The sequence below is a fragment of the Pagrus major genome, chromosome 4 (genome assembly GCF_040436345.1).
Source record: "Pagrus major chromosome 4, Pma_NU_1.0".
Classification (NCBI taxonomy): domain Eukaryota; kingdom Metazoa; phylum Chordata; class Actinopteri; order Spariformes; family Sparidae; genus Pagrus; species Pagrus major.
In genome coordinates, this window is record NC_133218.1 from 15,758,118 (window position 1) to 15,774,887 (window position 16,770).

At 40.2% G+C, this 16,770-nt stretch overlaps 1 protein-coding gene across 1 annotated transcript in view; it reads right to left on the reverse strand.

The window, feature by feature from the left end:
• Window positions 1-16,770, reverse strand: part of LOC140994255 (protein kinase C-binding protein NELL1-like) — a 255,459-nt gene that overhangs the window by 205,302 nt on the left and 33,387 nt on the right. The window contains exon 4 of the mRNA XM_073463824.1: window positions 2,912-3,082. Coding sequence (XP_073319925.1) covers window positions 2,912-3,082 — 171 coding nt within the window. The remainder of the gene's footprint in view (window positions 1-2,911; window positions 3,083-16,770) is intronic.

Genomic DNA, 16,770 nt, shown 5'->3' on the forward strand with positions numbered 1-16,770 from the left:
CTGTACAAAAGCATCGAATTACAGGCTTTATCAGCCGAGAATTAAGGATGAAAAACACGCACATACTATACTGGAAGTCAGTATCAGATGAAAGTAGATATAGATTGTTTTAATGGGTTTTCATTCCAGCCCTTAAGGGAATCCAAACAAGACATTTAACAGACTTTTTGTATCCTTTGTGCACAAGCTTACTACAAACACCAGTCACTGGCGATTTCAAAGGATTTGATGTAGAAGTCACTGTCCTTGTGGTGAAAAGTCAAATGATATGTGGGCAGTGCCAAACCCAGTAAACTCTGTAGATAAGCAGTGGTAATGCTTTATGATGGCCATAATTAATAAACAGTTCATTTATATAATTAAACTTTAGTTAATAGTTATTTCACTGTTAACAAACAATAAAATGCTTTACAAACCATTTATTAAGCAATCATTGAGGTTTCCAAACATCAGCTGCAACTTTATAATGACCATCCAGATAATGTTTACAGATGAACTACTCATTATTTATTAACCAATCAGTTGCAACTCTGCATTAAACATGATCTTTATGTTTTGAGCCAAACAGTGTTTGACCAAACACACAGAACAGTTTGACACAACAGTAGCAGAGTTTCAACATGGATTTTGTGCTGATGCTGACAGTCAGAGTGGCTGGCAGCGGGGGAGGGGAGCTCCTTGTTACAGCCGTACATCAGGCTAAAGTGCTCTGTTGTTTATATTCAGTTGACAGGTATCATAGTCAGTCTGAAAACTGATTTGCCAACTGGTTGACCTTTTTGTCCGACACAGTATTATCTATGATGGGTGGGGCTTGGTTACCATCGTGACATTCACAGTCTCAGTTGGCTCACTTTGATCTTCCAAGAAAAGCCCCATGGTGGCACATTTTTAGTTAGCAGTTAACGATAGCAGTCTGCATTTGTAAACAACCTAGTTAAGTCAATTTCAGCACGCTATACTCCTCTAAAGTACTACTGTTGGTTGAAAACTGCATCTCAACTTCTGGAGTGAAGTGTATGCCATGCACTCATTACTGAACCACAGTACAACCTTCTTGAATAAGGGCTGGTGATGGATCGGCTGATATAGCAGTCCAATAATATCTTTGTTATGTGTGGTACGGACAACAACTTGAAAAAAGTGAAAAAAAAAAAAAAACAATTTAGACACAAAGACTCAAAAGTCAAACATGATTTGAAACAACATAATGACAAAAGACTGTGTCTGGAGGTACATCACCTTGTCATCCAAGGTTGTGAAGTTTTTGCGACACGGAAAGCCGTCATGGCAGGAAACCTTTCTATTACATGGTTAATATGAAACAGTTTGGTTAGGTTTGGAGGAGTGTTGTTGAGGTTTGAAACCACAACCTCCTGGCTGAATATATACTACATTGCTTGGAACAGATGAACTGATATTCTCGCTCTGCTGCAAATGTGTTTACGTTGGAGTCCTGTGTGTCTCATGCAGATGCTTAAATGTACTTCATGCATCTGTTTGAGACACCGAGGCATAAAAAAAAACATCTGATGTCCTGCAATTGAGACCAGTTTGGGAGGTAGCATGACAGAGCTGTACAGACCAAATCACGGGGACATTGTTCTATCAACAACAGTCACAACAGGGAAGACAACTAGCGGCTGATTTGCATTGCAGAGTTATGTGAACTGTTGTCATTTTCAGCTGTACCTGTAGAATTTAAAGGTCTATAGTTACACATGGTGGTCTGAAGTGACTGACATGTCTGCTGTGCTTATTTCATTTACAGTGTTGCTAGCTTCTTTGGTAACAACCCAACAACGACATCTCAAACTGCTAGTTTTTGTCTTTGGCCCAACAGGTAAATAAGGTCTCCAAACTAACGCAAGTGAAAATGTTTTTAAATTACATGTAAGCTTGTGCGTGGTGTAGTTTTTTCCTGGAAGTTATTGTGAACAAGCATTGTGATTCATTCTGTTGTGCAAGCAACAAGATATCAGACGAAAATGTCATTAAAAAGAAAACATGTTTCAAGGCAGGAACAACAGAGTCAGCTTTGCATCAACCTTCAGTTTTATACCACTCAAAGCCACCAACTGATGATAAACGGCACCAAAATCAACGCATTCATTCACACTATCTCTTAATTAACTTGGGTCTCCTCATAGAACTGTTAGTAAGCAAAAATTCTGATTCCCATTTTGTCCAATTACGTTTTGATCTTTTCTCCCTAATAGTACTCTGATGCTCACTTTTATCTTCACTAGCGTCTCATCTGACAGACAACCGCCACAGCGATAATTAATCGACAAACCACCAGCCTGATGGGAATAAAAAGGCATTTGGGAAGAATCAATACTCCAACGCAATCCTCCCGTGCATCATACAGCTTTTCATCCATGAGAGGTGACAGAGCATTACCTCCACTCAAATTTACACTGCTTGTTCACAGTGGGTCTGTCTAGAGGCGGCATTAAGAAAAGGACAAGTGATGCTATCCTGCTTCTCAGGAGGGAGTGTGAGGGCTGAGAAGGATTGTCACAGCTGAAGTGCATGTTTATAGATCAGCTCTGACTGAGTGCTCCTTTAGAAAAGGCCCTTCACTGCCCAATCGATGAGGCGATTATATCATTGTTACCTTTCACTTTATTATGGAACAGTGTGAGTTGAACACACATCCTCCGCACTATATGAAGATACAAGCTTTCACGTACAATGTGGTGTGCATGTGTGTTAATTTGTCCTTGCTGGTTTCATTGTCAGCGCTGTTAACAGCCTGTCATCCACACTGACACAGTAACAAACAAATATTTACCTTGATAAACACTGACAGCTCATTAAATATGCCACTTCAAAGGAGCACCGTAAATAAATCGGCACAACCACCTGTGACAGAAATATCAAGGTGTTTCATGTGTCAGTGTTTTACCTGTTACAGTCTACGTGCAGCAGGAGGTGGGAGGCGCTGATCGTGAGAGCGATCTTGTGCCAGAGGCCGTCAGCGAGTCGGTAGGGGAAGGACTCCGAGCGAGGCTTGCCTTTGAAGCGGTAGTGGTAGCGGATCTCCTCTCTCACGCCGCTGCTCTCCAGCTCAAAGTAACTGCAGTGGAAGAGAAGAGGTCAGAGGTCAAAGACGCACAGTGTCTCTGTTCAGAGCGAAGAAATATCTGAATACACAGAAAATAGTCAGGGTAGAGCGTTATGGATACAAGATACCAAGCAAGTTATTGAAGTACTGTATTCTTTAAACTTTTTTTTAGAAATAAAAAAACAAATATTTGTATTTTAGGAATATAATTGTAATATTTTTTAGACCAGAATGAGTGAGAAAGTATTTGAAGGGGCCTTTTTTTGTTTAAAGTATTTTTTTGGACTTTTTATGGCTTTATTGATAGGATAGCTCGGAGATGACAGAGAGGGGGGTGACATGCAGCAAAGGGCCACAGGTCAGACTTGAACCCTGGGCCGCTGCAGCGAGGACAGGTAGAGAGAGCTAGTGGGCGCCCAAAGGGGCCTTTTTGAACTAGTGCAGAAACAATTTTATCTTTTAAAAGATCAGTCTATCAACAGAAAAGACATGGACAATCATTTTATATTTATTTTATTTTTGTCTATGAAAATGTTGAAAAGACTTTCACAAGAGAGCCACAATGAACGTTTTTGCGTTCACTACTGATGTCCAAGTGACATCCTTATGGGGTTAAATTAAAGTCCTTACCATGTAATTTTAGACATCTTTTCAACTTCAGTTACAGATGTCTAGGAACTTCTTGTGGTTTAAAATTAAAGTTTTTATGACGGCCAAATTTTGCTCCATGCAGGAAAAGCTACAGGACGAATTCAAACCCAGAGCCTCAACCTGAACAGCCTGCATGAGGTATGCATCTTACCAGGTGAGCTATTTATAAGCTTTATCAAATACCATGTTTTGGTAATCCAACCTTTTTTTAGGCAGGCCAATGTTCCAGGGGTCAAAAACGTTGATTCTGAACCGTGTAAGGATGGGGTCAATAGTTAATGTTGAAAAGACGTCTAAAAAAGACGTCACAAAAACGTTCATGCTCAAACGTTCAAAGTTGTCAAAGACATTTAATTGACATTTTGGATGTTTTTGCTCAGTGGGTATCTTTGAGTTTTGGACAAAACAGGCAATCTGAATATTTAATTTAGGACTCTGGGCACCTGAAAGTATTTCATGGCATTTTATAGACCAGATTATCAATGAAAAAGACAAAACAAGCCATACAAAGGTGACAAGTAAGATCGTTGTCCCCTTAAATAAAACACTTATACTCTCCTAAAGACTTAATTATGTAAATTCTTTTGGGGTAGCTATTTTAAGGCCATTAGTAAACGATTAATTTATGACACAAGCAAATGTCTAAAGCCCCAATAGCCCCTACTATGGGCTAAAACGTTTGTTGTCCCACAATATCAAAGTGTTGGTACATTTGAACTTACTGTACCAGGGCTTAAAAAATTATACGTGTCTCCTGCACCTTTGTAATTGATACCAAGAGTTTTTATCATTTTGTTCATATGCTTAAGACCAAGCCATGCAAAGCCATGTGCTAAAGAAGAGATTAAGAGGTCACGAAAGTCATTCAGATTAACATATTTTTCAAAATCTATAGCTATTTATTGTCAGCCCCAGCTTGTTATCGACCACTCTGTTGTTTAAGGGCAAATTTTTGTATGTTTGGACAAAACGTTGCAAGCGTTATCGCTGGGGAATCATGAATATTGATGCTAAACTTCATGTAAATCTGGGCCACAGTTTCGGACAGACTCACCCAACTTCCTCCTGGGATTTAACTGCTAGCAGAGCAAAAATAGTTACACAAAAAAGTGAGTGATTAAACTATGAAAATTAAAGGTCATTCTGTCTCACAGACAATCTCTCTTTCCCTGTGGTTTTAGAGAAACCATACTCATGTTTGCAGACTGCAATGCTTTCCTGATCCATTTTTTATTAAAAAGCAACTATCATACTGACCCCTGAATACACACTATGCAATTCCATTACCCAGCTGACAGTTAATAATAATGTTTGTACACATGAAAGACAGTGACTTGATCCTTTAAAAAGAATACCGAGTTGTAGGCTCTGTGTAAAAAAAAAAGTTTGTCTAGACGTACAGAAGAGATAAAGATGAATCTGTCTCAGTTTCCCTCAGTATTCTCATCTTGTGGTGTGACTGCAGGTGTTCGACCTGCAGCTCGTCCCAGCATCATGTGTGCACTGCTCTCCACCCTCATCAGCCACGCTAAATTAAGAGCCAGCCAGCCACAGACAGCGTCGGCCCGAGAGCCGCAGGCAACCAGTCATGACATTTCAGCTTCCCTGCGGCTGCAAGTGACCCGACACTGGAACCCCTGGCCTCTCAGCACACACACATCCACACACACAACATTTACTGTATGTGAGACAGCTCTCCAATAAACCCCAACCGAGCCAAAACCTATCCCATCCCAATATATTCAGGCACAAAAACACAGAGACTCACACATTCACACAGGGATCAAGCCCATTCAATACCAAAGCTCAACAGCTCTCATGCATATTTATGGGAAGGGAGAGTGGACCCACACCAGAGAATATCAATCGAGGCTGTGCGGCATGAGATTTATCCATCTTCCTGTTTAGAAAATGAATAAAATAGAGATGAACTCAACACAAACAAAATGGCAAACACATTATGGGATAAAATATCACGACATAATATTCACACTGAACAGGTACACATTAGAATTCACAAGCTTCACCTGCAGCTCAAAGACGTGATGTAATGATGTAAGCAAGACGGTATAGTCTCTGAATAAGATACAAGAGACAAGATTCTTCAGATATATAACATTGTATCACTAAAGTAATAATAACTAGCAAGTTCTGTGAATGTGGCTGCAATGGGCAAAGAGCACAAGTAAACATTTAGACAGGTTGTAAACACGACAACAACAGTTTCACCAGATTATCTACAGCCCTAAATTTGCATGTAAAACTAAGTCTGCCTTCACTGTGCAACAATAAGGGTAAGCATAGTATGCCAAATATTATTGTTTGTTTTCTCTTCCATATAATTGATGTTTCTCTGACCTGGAGGTTTGTTTAAATCTTTTCTGATCTTGTGTTTCCTGCCCTGTCAGACTTCTTTTAACAATGCTGCAGTTACTGTACCATGTGGACAAATGCTCTCATTGGTATTTTTACTTTAAGCAATAGATACCATATCTACATATATATTTTTAAGTCTCCCCTGCAATCAACTCTGCATGTTGATTTACCACGTGAAAATTTCACGTGATACGAGCTCACTTTCACATACCTTACTTACCTACCTTACCTGAAATATCACACATGAAAACATCACATGTGATTAAAACTAACATCATCTTCTTTGACATGAGACATATTGTTTTCTGAACAAAGATAAACTTGAAAATGAGATGGTGGCCTAAAGGTTAGAGAAGCAAGCATGTGATCGGAGGGTCGCAGGGTTCCCTAGACAGGTAGGATAAATCTGGGCAGAGAAAGTGAAAGCAGTGCTTGCCCCACCCTTATAACCACCACTGAGGTGCTATTGAGCAAGGCCCTTAACCCCAACCACTTCAGTGGAGCTGCTAAGATCAGACTGTAGATGTACTGGGCAATGTGTAGCTGTGTTAATGTGACAGGGGGTTCCTGAAAAAGAGAGCATTGCCCTCAGTGACCCCTCCCTGAATAAATAAGTCAGTCACTTTAATTTGTGTGGCTAGGTAACGTCGCTAATGAATATCAATCCATCTAAAGGATTAAATATGTGAAAAAGTGCATCTACAAAAATGAATGTTAAACTTTTAACAATATATACAAAGCCAACAGTGAAAAGTGAAGCACTGCAAGTGAAAGGATGTGCAGTGAGGTGTGAGGTGAAAACACTACATTGTGCAAGTGGAGTCTTGTAGGGTTCAGCTAACTGAGTTCAAACCTTTCCACAGAGCTAATGACGGCACATCAGCCCCCCGCACAGCATGCCACGTTAATACAAAAACAATTATCACACAGTAAATTAACAAGCATCACAGGGAAATGTTTTTCCACAACAGCATTTGTACACATCGAGCAGTGGCTGATGGCTTACTTACGTGCGTGTGCGTGCGTGCGTGTGTGTGTGTGCGTGTGTGTGTGTGTGTGTGTGTGTGTGTGTGTGTGTGTGTGTGTGTGTGTGTGTGTGTGTGTGTGTGTGTGTGTGTGTGTGCGTGAGTGAGAGAGAGAGAGAAGTAAAGTCAGCATGGCTATGGCTGGCCAGTTTGTCTGTCTTTGTACAGCATGTCATCACTCTCAAATTAAATGAATATATCACTCTGTGGCTGCGCCGGGCAGCGACCTGACAGCTTGTCTCCATCATGCTGCAGGAGACAGAGCCATTGATACATGTCAGCTGGAGAAGAATCATTTGCATCAGAATAAGGAGTAAAAGGAGAACAAGAGCTCTCCAGCTTTGCCTCTTCCACTAGCAGAAGCCTCCTCAGGGCTTCGAGAGGCTTGGAATCACTGAACGAGCAGAAACACGTTATCCTGATTTGACTCATGAAATAATCATCAAAGGCATGAACTCTACTTCACAGCTAGCGTTTATTTTATGAAGCATTTAGTGGTCGCTATTGTATCTCTGCATTACAGCATATTTAATTAAAGGGAATAATCTTTTGGCAGGCAATCCATTTGAAACAAATTGTCTAACCTGACAAACACCAAAAATTACAAATTTGTTTGGGTGCTTCTTTGTACAAAATATAAACAATGAGTCTTATCATCATTCTAAAAGCTTTCTTTTCATTACTGATCCTTTCATAACCAGCATTTTACAAAGTAATTTTTTTTTACTAACGGCAACTCTGTGGGTCTAACAGACCCCTGATGTGAGCATCCATGCTTTCAAAAAATCCTGTTTGCATATCAAAGAAAGCCAATAATTTTGGCTAGCAGTGGTAGAGAGAGACTTGTTTATGATTATAATCTGTTTGGATTTGATGTTGGAGCAAAATGGTGCTACTGTGCAGGCCATGATTCTCTGAACAAAAATGAATGCATGAATGAAGTCATAGCAACAATGTTTTGTATTTAAGCAGTAGGTTCAATTTATAAGTGTACAAATTGATCAGGATTACCTAACATTGTTAATGGCCATCATACAACGGGGACTGAGATACGGAGGGTTGCAAAGGACTCACTGCTTGTTTCCTCGAAATTTGGACATTGAATGTTGCACTTCTTCGCCGCATTATGAGCCAAATACATCTGATGCATTCACTTTAGGAATGTGGACTTCAGAGGATAAAGGACTTGTACTGGGGCACAATTTGAGATTTTCTTCTCATTTATGTTAACCATACCACAATCATTTAGAAACATTTCCTTAGATTTTTCGGGGTGTATGTAATGTTTTTATTTATGTATGTATTTATTTATTTATTTATGCAAGAATTTGACTGTATGACTACGTATTAAACATGACTTGCATATCCACTGCTTCTCTTCCATCACAGACTAAAAACACAACTTTTTAAACTCAACAACCATAATCTCTATAAACAGATATCTGCTGTTTTGTGCCGTATTGGAAGCATTCTGGTTTCCATTTGCAGTCAGAATAGTATTGAGCAATCATAGTTAAAAGGGGTTTGGTTGCATGCAGATACACAATCTGTGTAGAAAGCAAAAGAGGTGTAAAGCATTGGCCGAAATGCGATCTCGGAAGCCATCAGGAACGTTAATTCAGCTTTAAAATTCCCATACCACTATCAACTGAGAAGCTCCATGTGGTAAGACAACAGAATGAGAAGTAACATATTCTGTATATTTATGACTGCAAGTGCTGGGATTTGTCTAGCTAGGTATGTACAGAGACACACTGACATGTTGTCACATAAGGCAACCTCCCACACTGTACGGTACTTATAGACTAGTCAGTAGACTATATGTACACCACATAAATACACATTCAGCATGAATTAATCATGTATCTTTAGGCAGTACGGCATGCAGTGTGACTGGATAGGTAGTGGTCAGTGTCTAGTTGCACATCCTTATTCCCTTTCCATTTTTTAGATTTACATCACTGTTCCCTCGAGCAGTGAGGCATTCTTAAATCAAATCAGATCCCTTAAGTGAGAAGACTGATTCACTCTCATATCTGTCTAGAAGTAGGAATGACAGCTATCCGGACTCTGTCACTTTGAACAAAACACGCCTACCAGCACCACTGAAAATAATCAATAATTAACACATTATATCTGATTTGTTTCATCCTTGCGAAGGTCTGAATTTAGAAACAACAACAACTAACCAATTTTCAGAGAAACTATTGGCATATAACCAGGAAAGTGTCCAATATGTCAAGTGTGACGCAAAGGATGAAATACTATATCTAAACTTCTAAACAAGCAAGATATAATGTGTTACTTGGATGTCTTTAGCTGTTGTTTTTTTATTTTTTACGTTCTTCCAATTGTTGTGTTTATCTAGGGCGACCAGCTGCTGGCTGTAGCTTCATATGTAACAGCCTGATATTAGGGTAGTGTCATGTTTCTCATCAAACTCTCTGCCAGAAAATTAATATTTCACAAAATGGATAAATAATCCTTTAAGATTGACTTTAAAATTGTAGGTTTATATTAGAAAATGGCTTTCCTGAAGAAGTCTCATCCTAATACTAATGCCTCTCCTCATTTTTCTTCATTTTCAGTATTATAAATGTGCTGAGACCAGGAGAAGTGGTGTTTCAAACTGCTGAGTAATAAATAAACAGCCACACAGGCAGGGTTACAGGCTGTGTCTCTTGAGATGGAGATTGCGGGCTGTGGAAGGGTCTCAGGAGTGTGGTGACAACTCTGGGAAGAAGCTGTTGAGGTGACAAGTGTGCTTTATCAAAATGCTCTGGCGTCATCTGTAAGAGAAAAGTTTGGGAAATGAATGGCTGCCACGGAGTGTAGACTTGGCTGTACATCACCCCGTCCTTTTTTCTTCACCCTCAGTGTCATGCAGCTATTTTATGGAGGGCAGCTGACAGCCAATTATCTGCTCAATAGGGAGGTCAACACTCTGGAGCTTGTCCGTGGAATGGTAGAAGGAGGTAAACGAGAAAACTATGATGGAAAACGCACCAATGCTTCAGTTACTGACCTAGAAAATGTAACTGGAATTGTTAGTGAGACAATGTGCTTTATTTTGTTGCATGACTATTCTTTATGGAAGTTTAGCAATAGATGATCACATGGGAAGGTGCTGGCAGATAGGTATAACTTCTACAACTGAGCCCAGCTTGAGCTAGCCCAGCTATAGAAATCAACGTCGAGTGTGTTCAAGATTCAAGATCTCTTTATTGTCATTCAGCACAGAACAAAAAAAGTGTCATTATTAGCAGCAAAGAGTCACATATGCAAGACCCCAACCTGCTCATCAGGAGCAATTTGGGGTTCAGCGTCTTTCCCAAGGATACTTTGGCGTGCAGCCAGGGGATCTGGGGATCAAACCACCAACCTTCTGATTAGTGGACAACCTGCTCTACCTCCTGAGCCAAGCTTCTCCCAAAAATCCAATACATGGCTCAGGAATAGCTATCCATGCATGTATAGCCCTGGCATTCCTGATTCTGTCAGGTCAATAAGCTAGCTAACTCACTTAATTAGGAAATAATGCGATGTAAATCAGTAGGTCCTAATCACCATAGTCCAAGATGTAGGTCCCTTAAAAATCATGAGTGCTTGCTCCAGGAAAACTCCCAGAAGAAACAAGGAAAACATTCTTTAGGAGTAAAGATAGAAAACTGAGAAATAGTCAGCCATAGCCATCCTCAGGCTGAAAGACTTTTGGGGATATCTGAATTGTTTCCTGACAGAAAGTTTTTTGTGCTTTTTTTCCTTTGTGAGGAGGGCAGCTGGGAGGCTGGTGAAGGTCTCTGGGGTCTGAAGACTGTTGGACAGGTGGAGGTGGTCTGGCTGTCTCATGGGCATCGGGGGGATCCTGTCATTCAAACTAACAGCAAACACACTGGAGGTTTCGGGGAAGTGTGGGGCAGGGTAGGTCTAAAATTGCCTTTTTGTTGCTAGTAAACAAGCAGAGCCTTTGTCGTGCTGTTGAGTAATTTATTTTCCTGTCCACTTGATGTCCTTCAGGGTTCCTTCCCTACAGGCTGCTTCAGTCGATGTAAGACTGCACTACCCGATGATGTGTTTTGTTTTCAAAGGGCAATCTCTCAGAAATGGAGGCAGCAACTGAGAGACCAAATGTTGATATCAAAACTGTGAGCATGTATAAGTGACTTCGACATGTTGTCCAGTTTGATGAGTTCACATCTGTGAACATCTGAATGAACCAGGTTGGCCTGTCGAGATGAATCTACCAATTTTTCCTCAAAATGTCCCCCCCCGGCTGACCAATTACTGACATTTAGCTGCTTTTTATAAGCTCTAATCAATATTTTCATATCAACAACAACTGATGACATGTATATATTTAGCTTTTAGGTGTGGTTTTACAGCACAAGTACTCTCGTCACCACCATTCCTCACAGCAGAGAGAAAATGTTTTCTGTGGAAAACAAACCAGAACTAAAAGCAGAGTTCATTTTGAACTTGGTGCCCCAACTGATTGATGTGGATATAGGCAAATGTATGCTAACATTTTAGTCAAAGCAACTTCATAATATGTGACGACCCCTAAAAGACCAAAAGGTCATGATGGTGTGCACGCACCAGCAACTATATGGGAAGGAAAAAACTCAGTAGAACATAACTGAGTAAGTACAAAAAAACCTGCACTTTGGTCAGCATATGTTAGTTAGTAGAATTTAGAAGAAGACTGGGGAGCAGAGGAAATCATTGCTAGTCAGTAGTTGAACTGTATGGCATCATTTTTTATGGAGCAAATATCATCAAAGAATAATAGTGCAGTATGGAAACTGGTATTTCTCTGAGGTGAGAGGGCCCAGCTCATCCCTCACCGGTACTCCATGGGGGAGATCAGAATCAAAGCCAGCAGGTTTTCTCGTAAATAATCACACACAATTTCCACCTGATGGCAAAAAAGATGAGTTTAATTATAAAATAAGGCCAGTACAGCACCGACCAGTTTCTTTTTTCATTCATCATCAGCCAAGGAACAATGAGGAAACCAAATGGCCGATTGCAATTTTGCCCACTAATGATCATAATACTTCTTAGCAACATGTCACAACAACTGTTTTTCAAGGGTATTATATGGAGTACAATTTATAATCAGATGCTATGTGTTAATTCATCAGAATAAAAAAAATTCTTTTAACAAGGGCTGATAAAATTCTATTGTGATAGCATAACTTACCAGGATTATATCGATGAAGACCACACTGCAGTAAACTTTTGTAAATGTATAGTAGATTTTCCAAAGCTACTTTGGTTCACCTAATAATAAATAATAATAATAAAAAAAAAACAATAAACTTGGAAGAATGTTGAAAATACAAATAAACCAGAGCGGAGGTAATCTTCAGCAATTTATCAGGGGGGATAAAAGTCAATGTCAGGTGGGTGATGTAAAGGATGGATATGAGCTGATTCTCAGTGAAGTCAGTACAGTGCCAACCTACAGAACTGTAGGGTTAGGGTTCCAGCCACAAGTGCAACAGTGCTCCAGTTAGCAAACAAGCAAGGAAGAAATCCCTCAACTTTTTGATTTAACGCGGGTTGTGTCATTGGGCCCGTCTGATACAGATACAGAAGGTACTGTATGAGACGCACTGAGTTTTAAACAAACTCTAATGTAAACCAATCCTAACAATATGAGAGGATCTGATCCACCCGACGTAGTATAGTCCCAAGAGGGTTAGAGGTCAGGGTTGAGTGGTCGATCACACACAGGATTTTGACATTAAGTACGTTGCTCTCTGGCACAATGACATGCACCATTATTCTGCATTGGGGCAAATATTTACTGCATTCCACCTCCCTGTACTCACTCACAAACATTCCCAAAGTTTTGCTACAAAGTCTATTCTAACAACTCACTCTGTTTTTAACTCCGACCACATGTCGACTTCAGCTCAGCATGCCTCCTTCAAAGAGAGGAACCTGTAGGTGCTTACGAACTGAGGCATGGAGGGAGAGGCAGACCTGTAGAGTGACAAAGGGCTGGCAGATGAACAGAGCAGCTGGAAGAACTAGCTGAGCAGCTTTGGTGTTTAAGTGCTCAGGTGGGAAGAGCATTGAAGAGACCGGGCTTTGAGTTAGTTCATCACAGAGCTCCTGCTACTTGCTGACAATGAGAGCGTTACTGGGACCCAGAAAAGTGCTGGCTAGGCAGAAATAGGCTCTTTTTGTTCTATTCAGCCTAGTGGAGCAGCAATAAACCTTCTCTCCCATTCCCCAGTGCCGGGCACAAGAAGAAAAACAAAGTTTCTTCTGCTTTTGCAGCGAGTACTGAGAAATACTTGCATTCAAAAGATGCTTTCACTTTGAGGATGAGGAGAGCGGAGGATGAGAGGAGAGAGGAGAGAAGGATATTATCATATCGGGAAAGTGGAACTGGCAGACGAGGTGGGAGGGAAGAGAGGATGGTTTTGATTGTGCTGAAAGAAAGATGAAGAAGTAAAAAGGGAAAAGAGAAGGAATGTATGATTGGATCTGGTCGAGCGATACAGCTAGCTGTCTGTTAGCTGGCTGAATGGGAGGCCTGTGTTATAATAGGAAAGAATGGGCATCAGCCGATGGCTCTAATAGGGCCTTCAGAGAGGATTCAGGGGTTCAGAACAAATCCTCAGTCACAATGGAGCACAGGTCTGCACCAAGCCAGTAAAGGCTCTGTCCATCTCGCCAAATTTAATTAAACTCGCAGTGTGGCACTCAGACTCACACAACAGCTTGTCTCAAAATAACTTCAGCCTGCCGCAGCTTGACCAGGCTAGATGTGCATCCCATTATTTTTTTTATGATACACAACAATGCACAGGTCTTGAAAGTTAAATAACTGATGAGAGGATTATTCTGTTATACTTATGACATGAAATAAAAAGCACGGTTTGTATTTTATCTGTAAATGTTACATGAGTCAGCTCAGGAAAGAAAGAAAGCATTTCTTCACCTTTCCCCTATGGTATTTAGTAATGCATATACAGTAGTGTTAGTTTTATACATTGACATTTTGAGATATCAACAAAAGAAACCTCTGCCACTTTGTCAGCAATGTTTCTCACTACAAACATTATCCAGTTACTCTCCATTATCCATAGATCTCACTGTGACAGGTGTTGTTATCGCTCCACAAATCCTCCTAAGCAGGAGGTTATGTTGGATGGATGGGTCAACAAACATGACCAAAGACAATTGTACACATCCCATTGCCTATACAAACTTTATATTTTGCTGTTTGATCGATGATTTCTTGCAACAACAAAAAAAACCTAAGCAAATAAAACCAATTTGCATATTGCACACGTACCACTTGAGGTCAGAAATATGCCTCGTTATAATTTGGTTGAACAGACCATATAAAAGTCAACTACGCTTCCCCAATCAATTATTTCTCAACAATATAAATGTCAGGACGGGCTAAGCAATCAGTATATTTGACAACTGGGTGTGTTTGAGTGTGGCTGAGTGCCTTTAATGCAACATTTGCTTTGTCCAAGCTACATACAGTATGCTGCATGGTGCATGTGATTGTGCCTGAGGGAGGAGGAGGATAGAACCTGGCTCCATTTAGCCTCGCTGTTGTTTGGGCCAACACGCTGTGTGGCAATTACGCCTGCAGATAACGTGAGAGAGAAAGAGACCGACAGAGAGATAGAGAGAGGTGAGGGGGCGGAGGGGCTAAAAAGCAACTCTCGGGGTCACCTTGAAAGCACAGCACATTTCTCTTCAAGAGTTTGTTATACTGTATAGCAGGTACTTATAGACCAATGAGTGCAGAGAAAGAAGTAGTCAGATTATTTACGTAAAAGTAGCGATAACTCAAAGAAAAAAATGTGCCATTATGTGGAAACATCCTGCAATCATTACCAAGGTAAAAGCATGCATCATCAGCAAAATGTACTATAAAGTTCTAATGATACAGAACAGCTCATGTCATTGTTATGATATATGCTACAATGAGTTGGGCAGTAACGCATTACTCAGTAATACATTAGCATCATATTATCTTCTTATTATATTGTTTATTTTTTACTTTGTATTATTGTTTATTGTAATTACTGTCCTTTGGCTGCTGTGACAAAGAAATTTCCCCATTTGCGGGACAAATAAAGGAATTCTGATTCTGATTTTGATTATTACTTTTCTAAGTAATGAGTAGGGTAAGGGATTACAATTTCGGACAAATGGCAAGTCAGGGGAGGTCTCATCGGCTACTCACCAAAAAGCTGAAGGATGGAGGATGAGGGAGAGAGGTATGTCTTGGTGAGTTTGCCTCAGTCGAACATGCAAAGAAACTGTGGTCTTTTGCAAACTTTGTGCAATTCTATATTCTGATATATACTTATAACTAATGCAGCATTTTAAATCTCTTAGCTGATAAAGGTAAAACTAACCTGAATTCATCTAATCTGACATGTCGGATGGTTTGTTACACAGAACCATCTGGGAAGTATTAACTGTTTGGAAAAGGGGCAGGCACTTCGAAAAAATAGCAATTAGATGAACCATCTGTCAATCGCCGTCTATCACTAACGTCAACCGATCAGATCAACGAACCATACTGATGTAGTAGGAGAGCGCTACAAGCAGAGCCACTTAGACAATCAAACTCTTGCTGAGCCTGTTGAGAGGACAGTGAAAATGTCTTTTACATCAAGAAAAACCTTCTGTGCCATTCTTGGCATTTCTTTCAATTAAGTAATACTGCAATATGCTATAACAGTATCTACGTTAACCTCTTCAAGAGTTGGCGTTTTTGTTTTCAAACAGTCACTTTTCTCGTTCGTCGTCCCACCTAAACCAGACCTGTGACTGCAAGTAGTTCCTAATAGGATGCTGATTGGTTCAACCACTGTGTGTTTGACCAGAAGTGCATAGGAGAGCCAGGAAAGATAGATTCACAAGATCACATGATCTCGCAAACCCTGCTGCTTGCAACGTAAGCACTCTTGCATAGTCTTGGGTAGTTTGATATTATAGATTTTGTACATAACAATGCACAGAACGTGTTGTTATTAATTGCTTACAATGAAAGCAACAAATGTGCAACAAAATGTTGTCATATTACAATTATTATTTTTTTATGAAGTAATGTTGTAGCTAAGTAACTGAGCATTATTTAGCTTTTTATGAGTGACAAAAAGCTTTACACGCATCCAACCTGCAGCTATTTTTTTATGCAGACTAACTGGCTGCTTTGTTTACTTCATTTTAGAGGACTAGCTTCACTGCACAACTCGCTCCATCAGTTGAGGGGCCCTCTACCTCACTCTCTCATTGTGTATGAGTTTGCCTTTGTCTCGATTGCCAACAAACACATATACATACTCCCTCACATGCTCACTTTGACCGCATGTTTTGCAGAACTGAAGGCTTTTACCTTCTGAGGAGTGGAGGAAAATCAATGTTGCCTGCCCTTTTAAAACAATTCACAGTAGTACTGTTTCTCAGGGGGCCGGGGGTGAGCTCGCTGCTGCCACTCACTGATGTCATACAGCCATCACATTCTGTGGGAAATATTCTGTCCATCGCCACAAATTCAAGACTTAGCAACAGCCACGAAGAGATTGATAATGTTAAAATTTAAAGAAAAAAAGATGTGAAACTGTTTGTATAGCATCACAGCTCAGTTACAACACC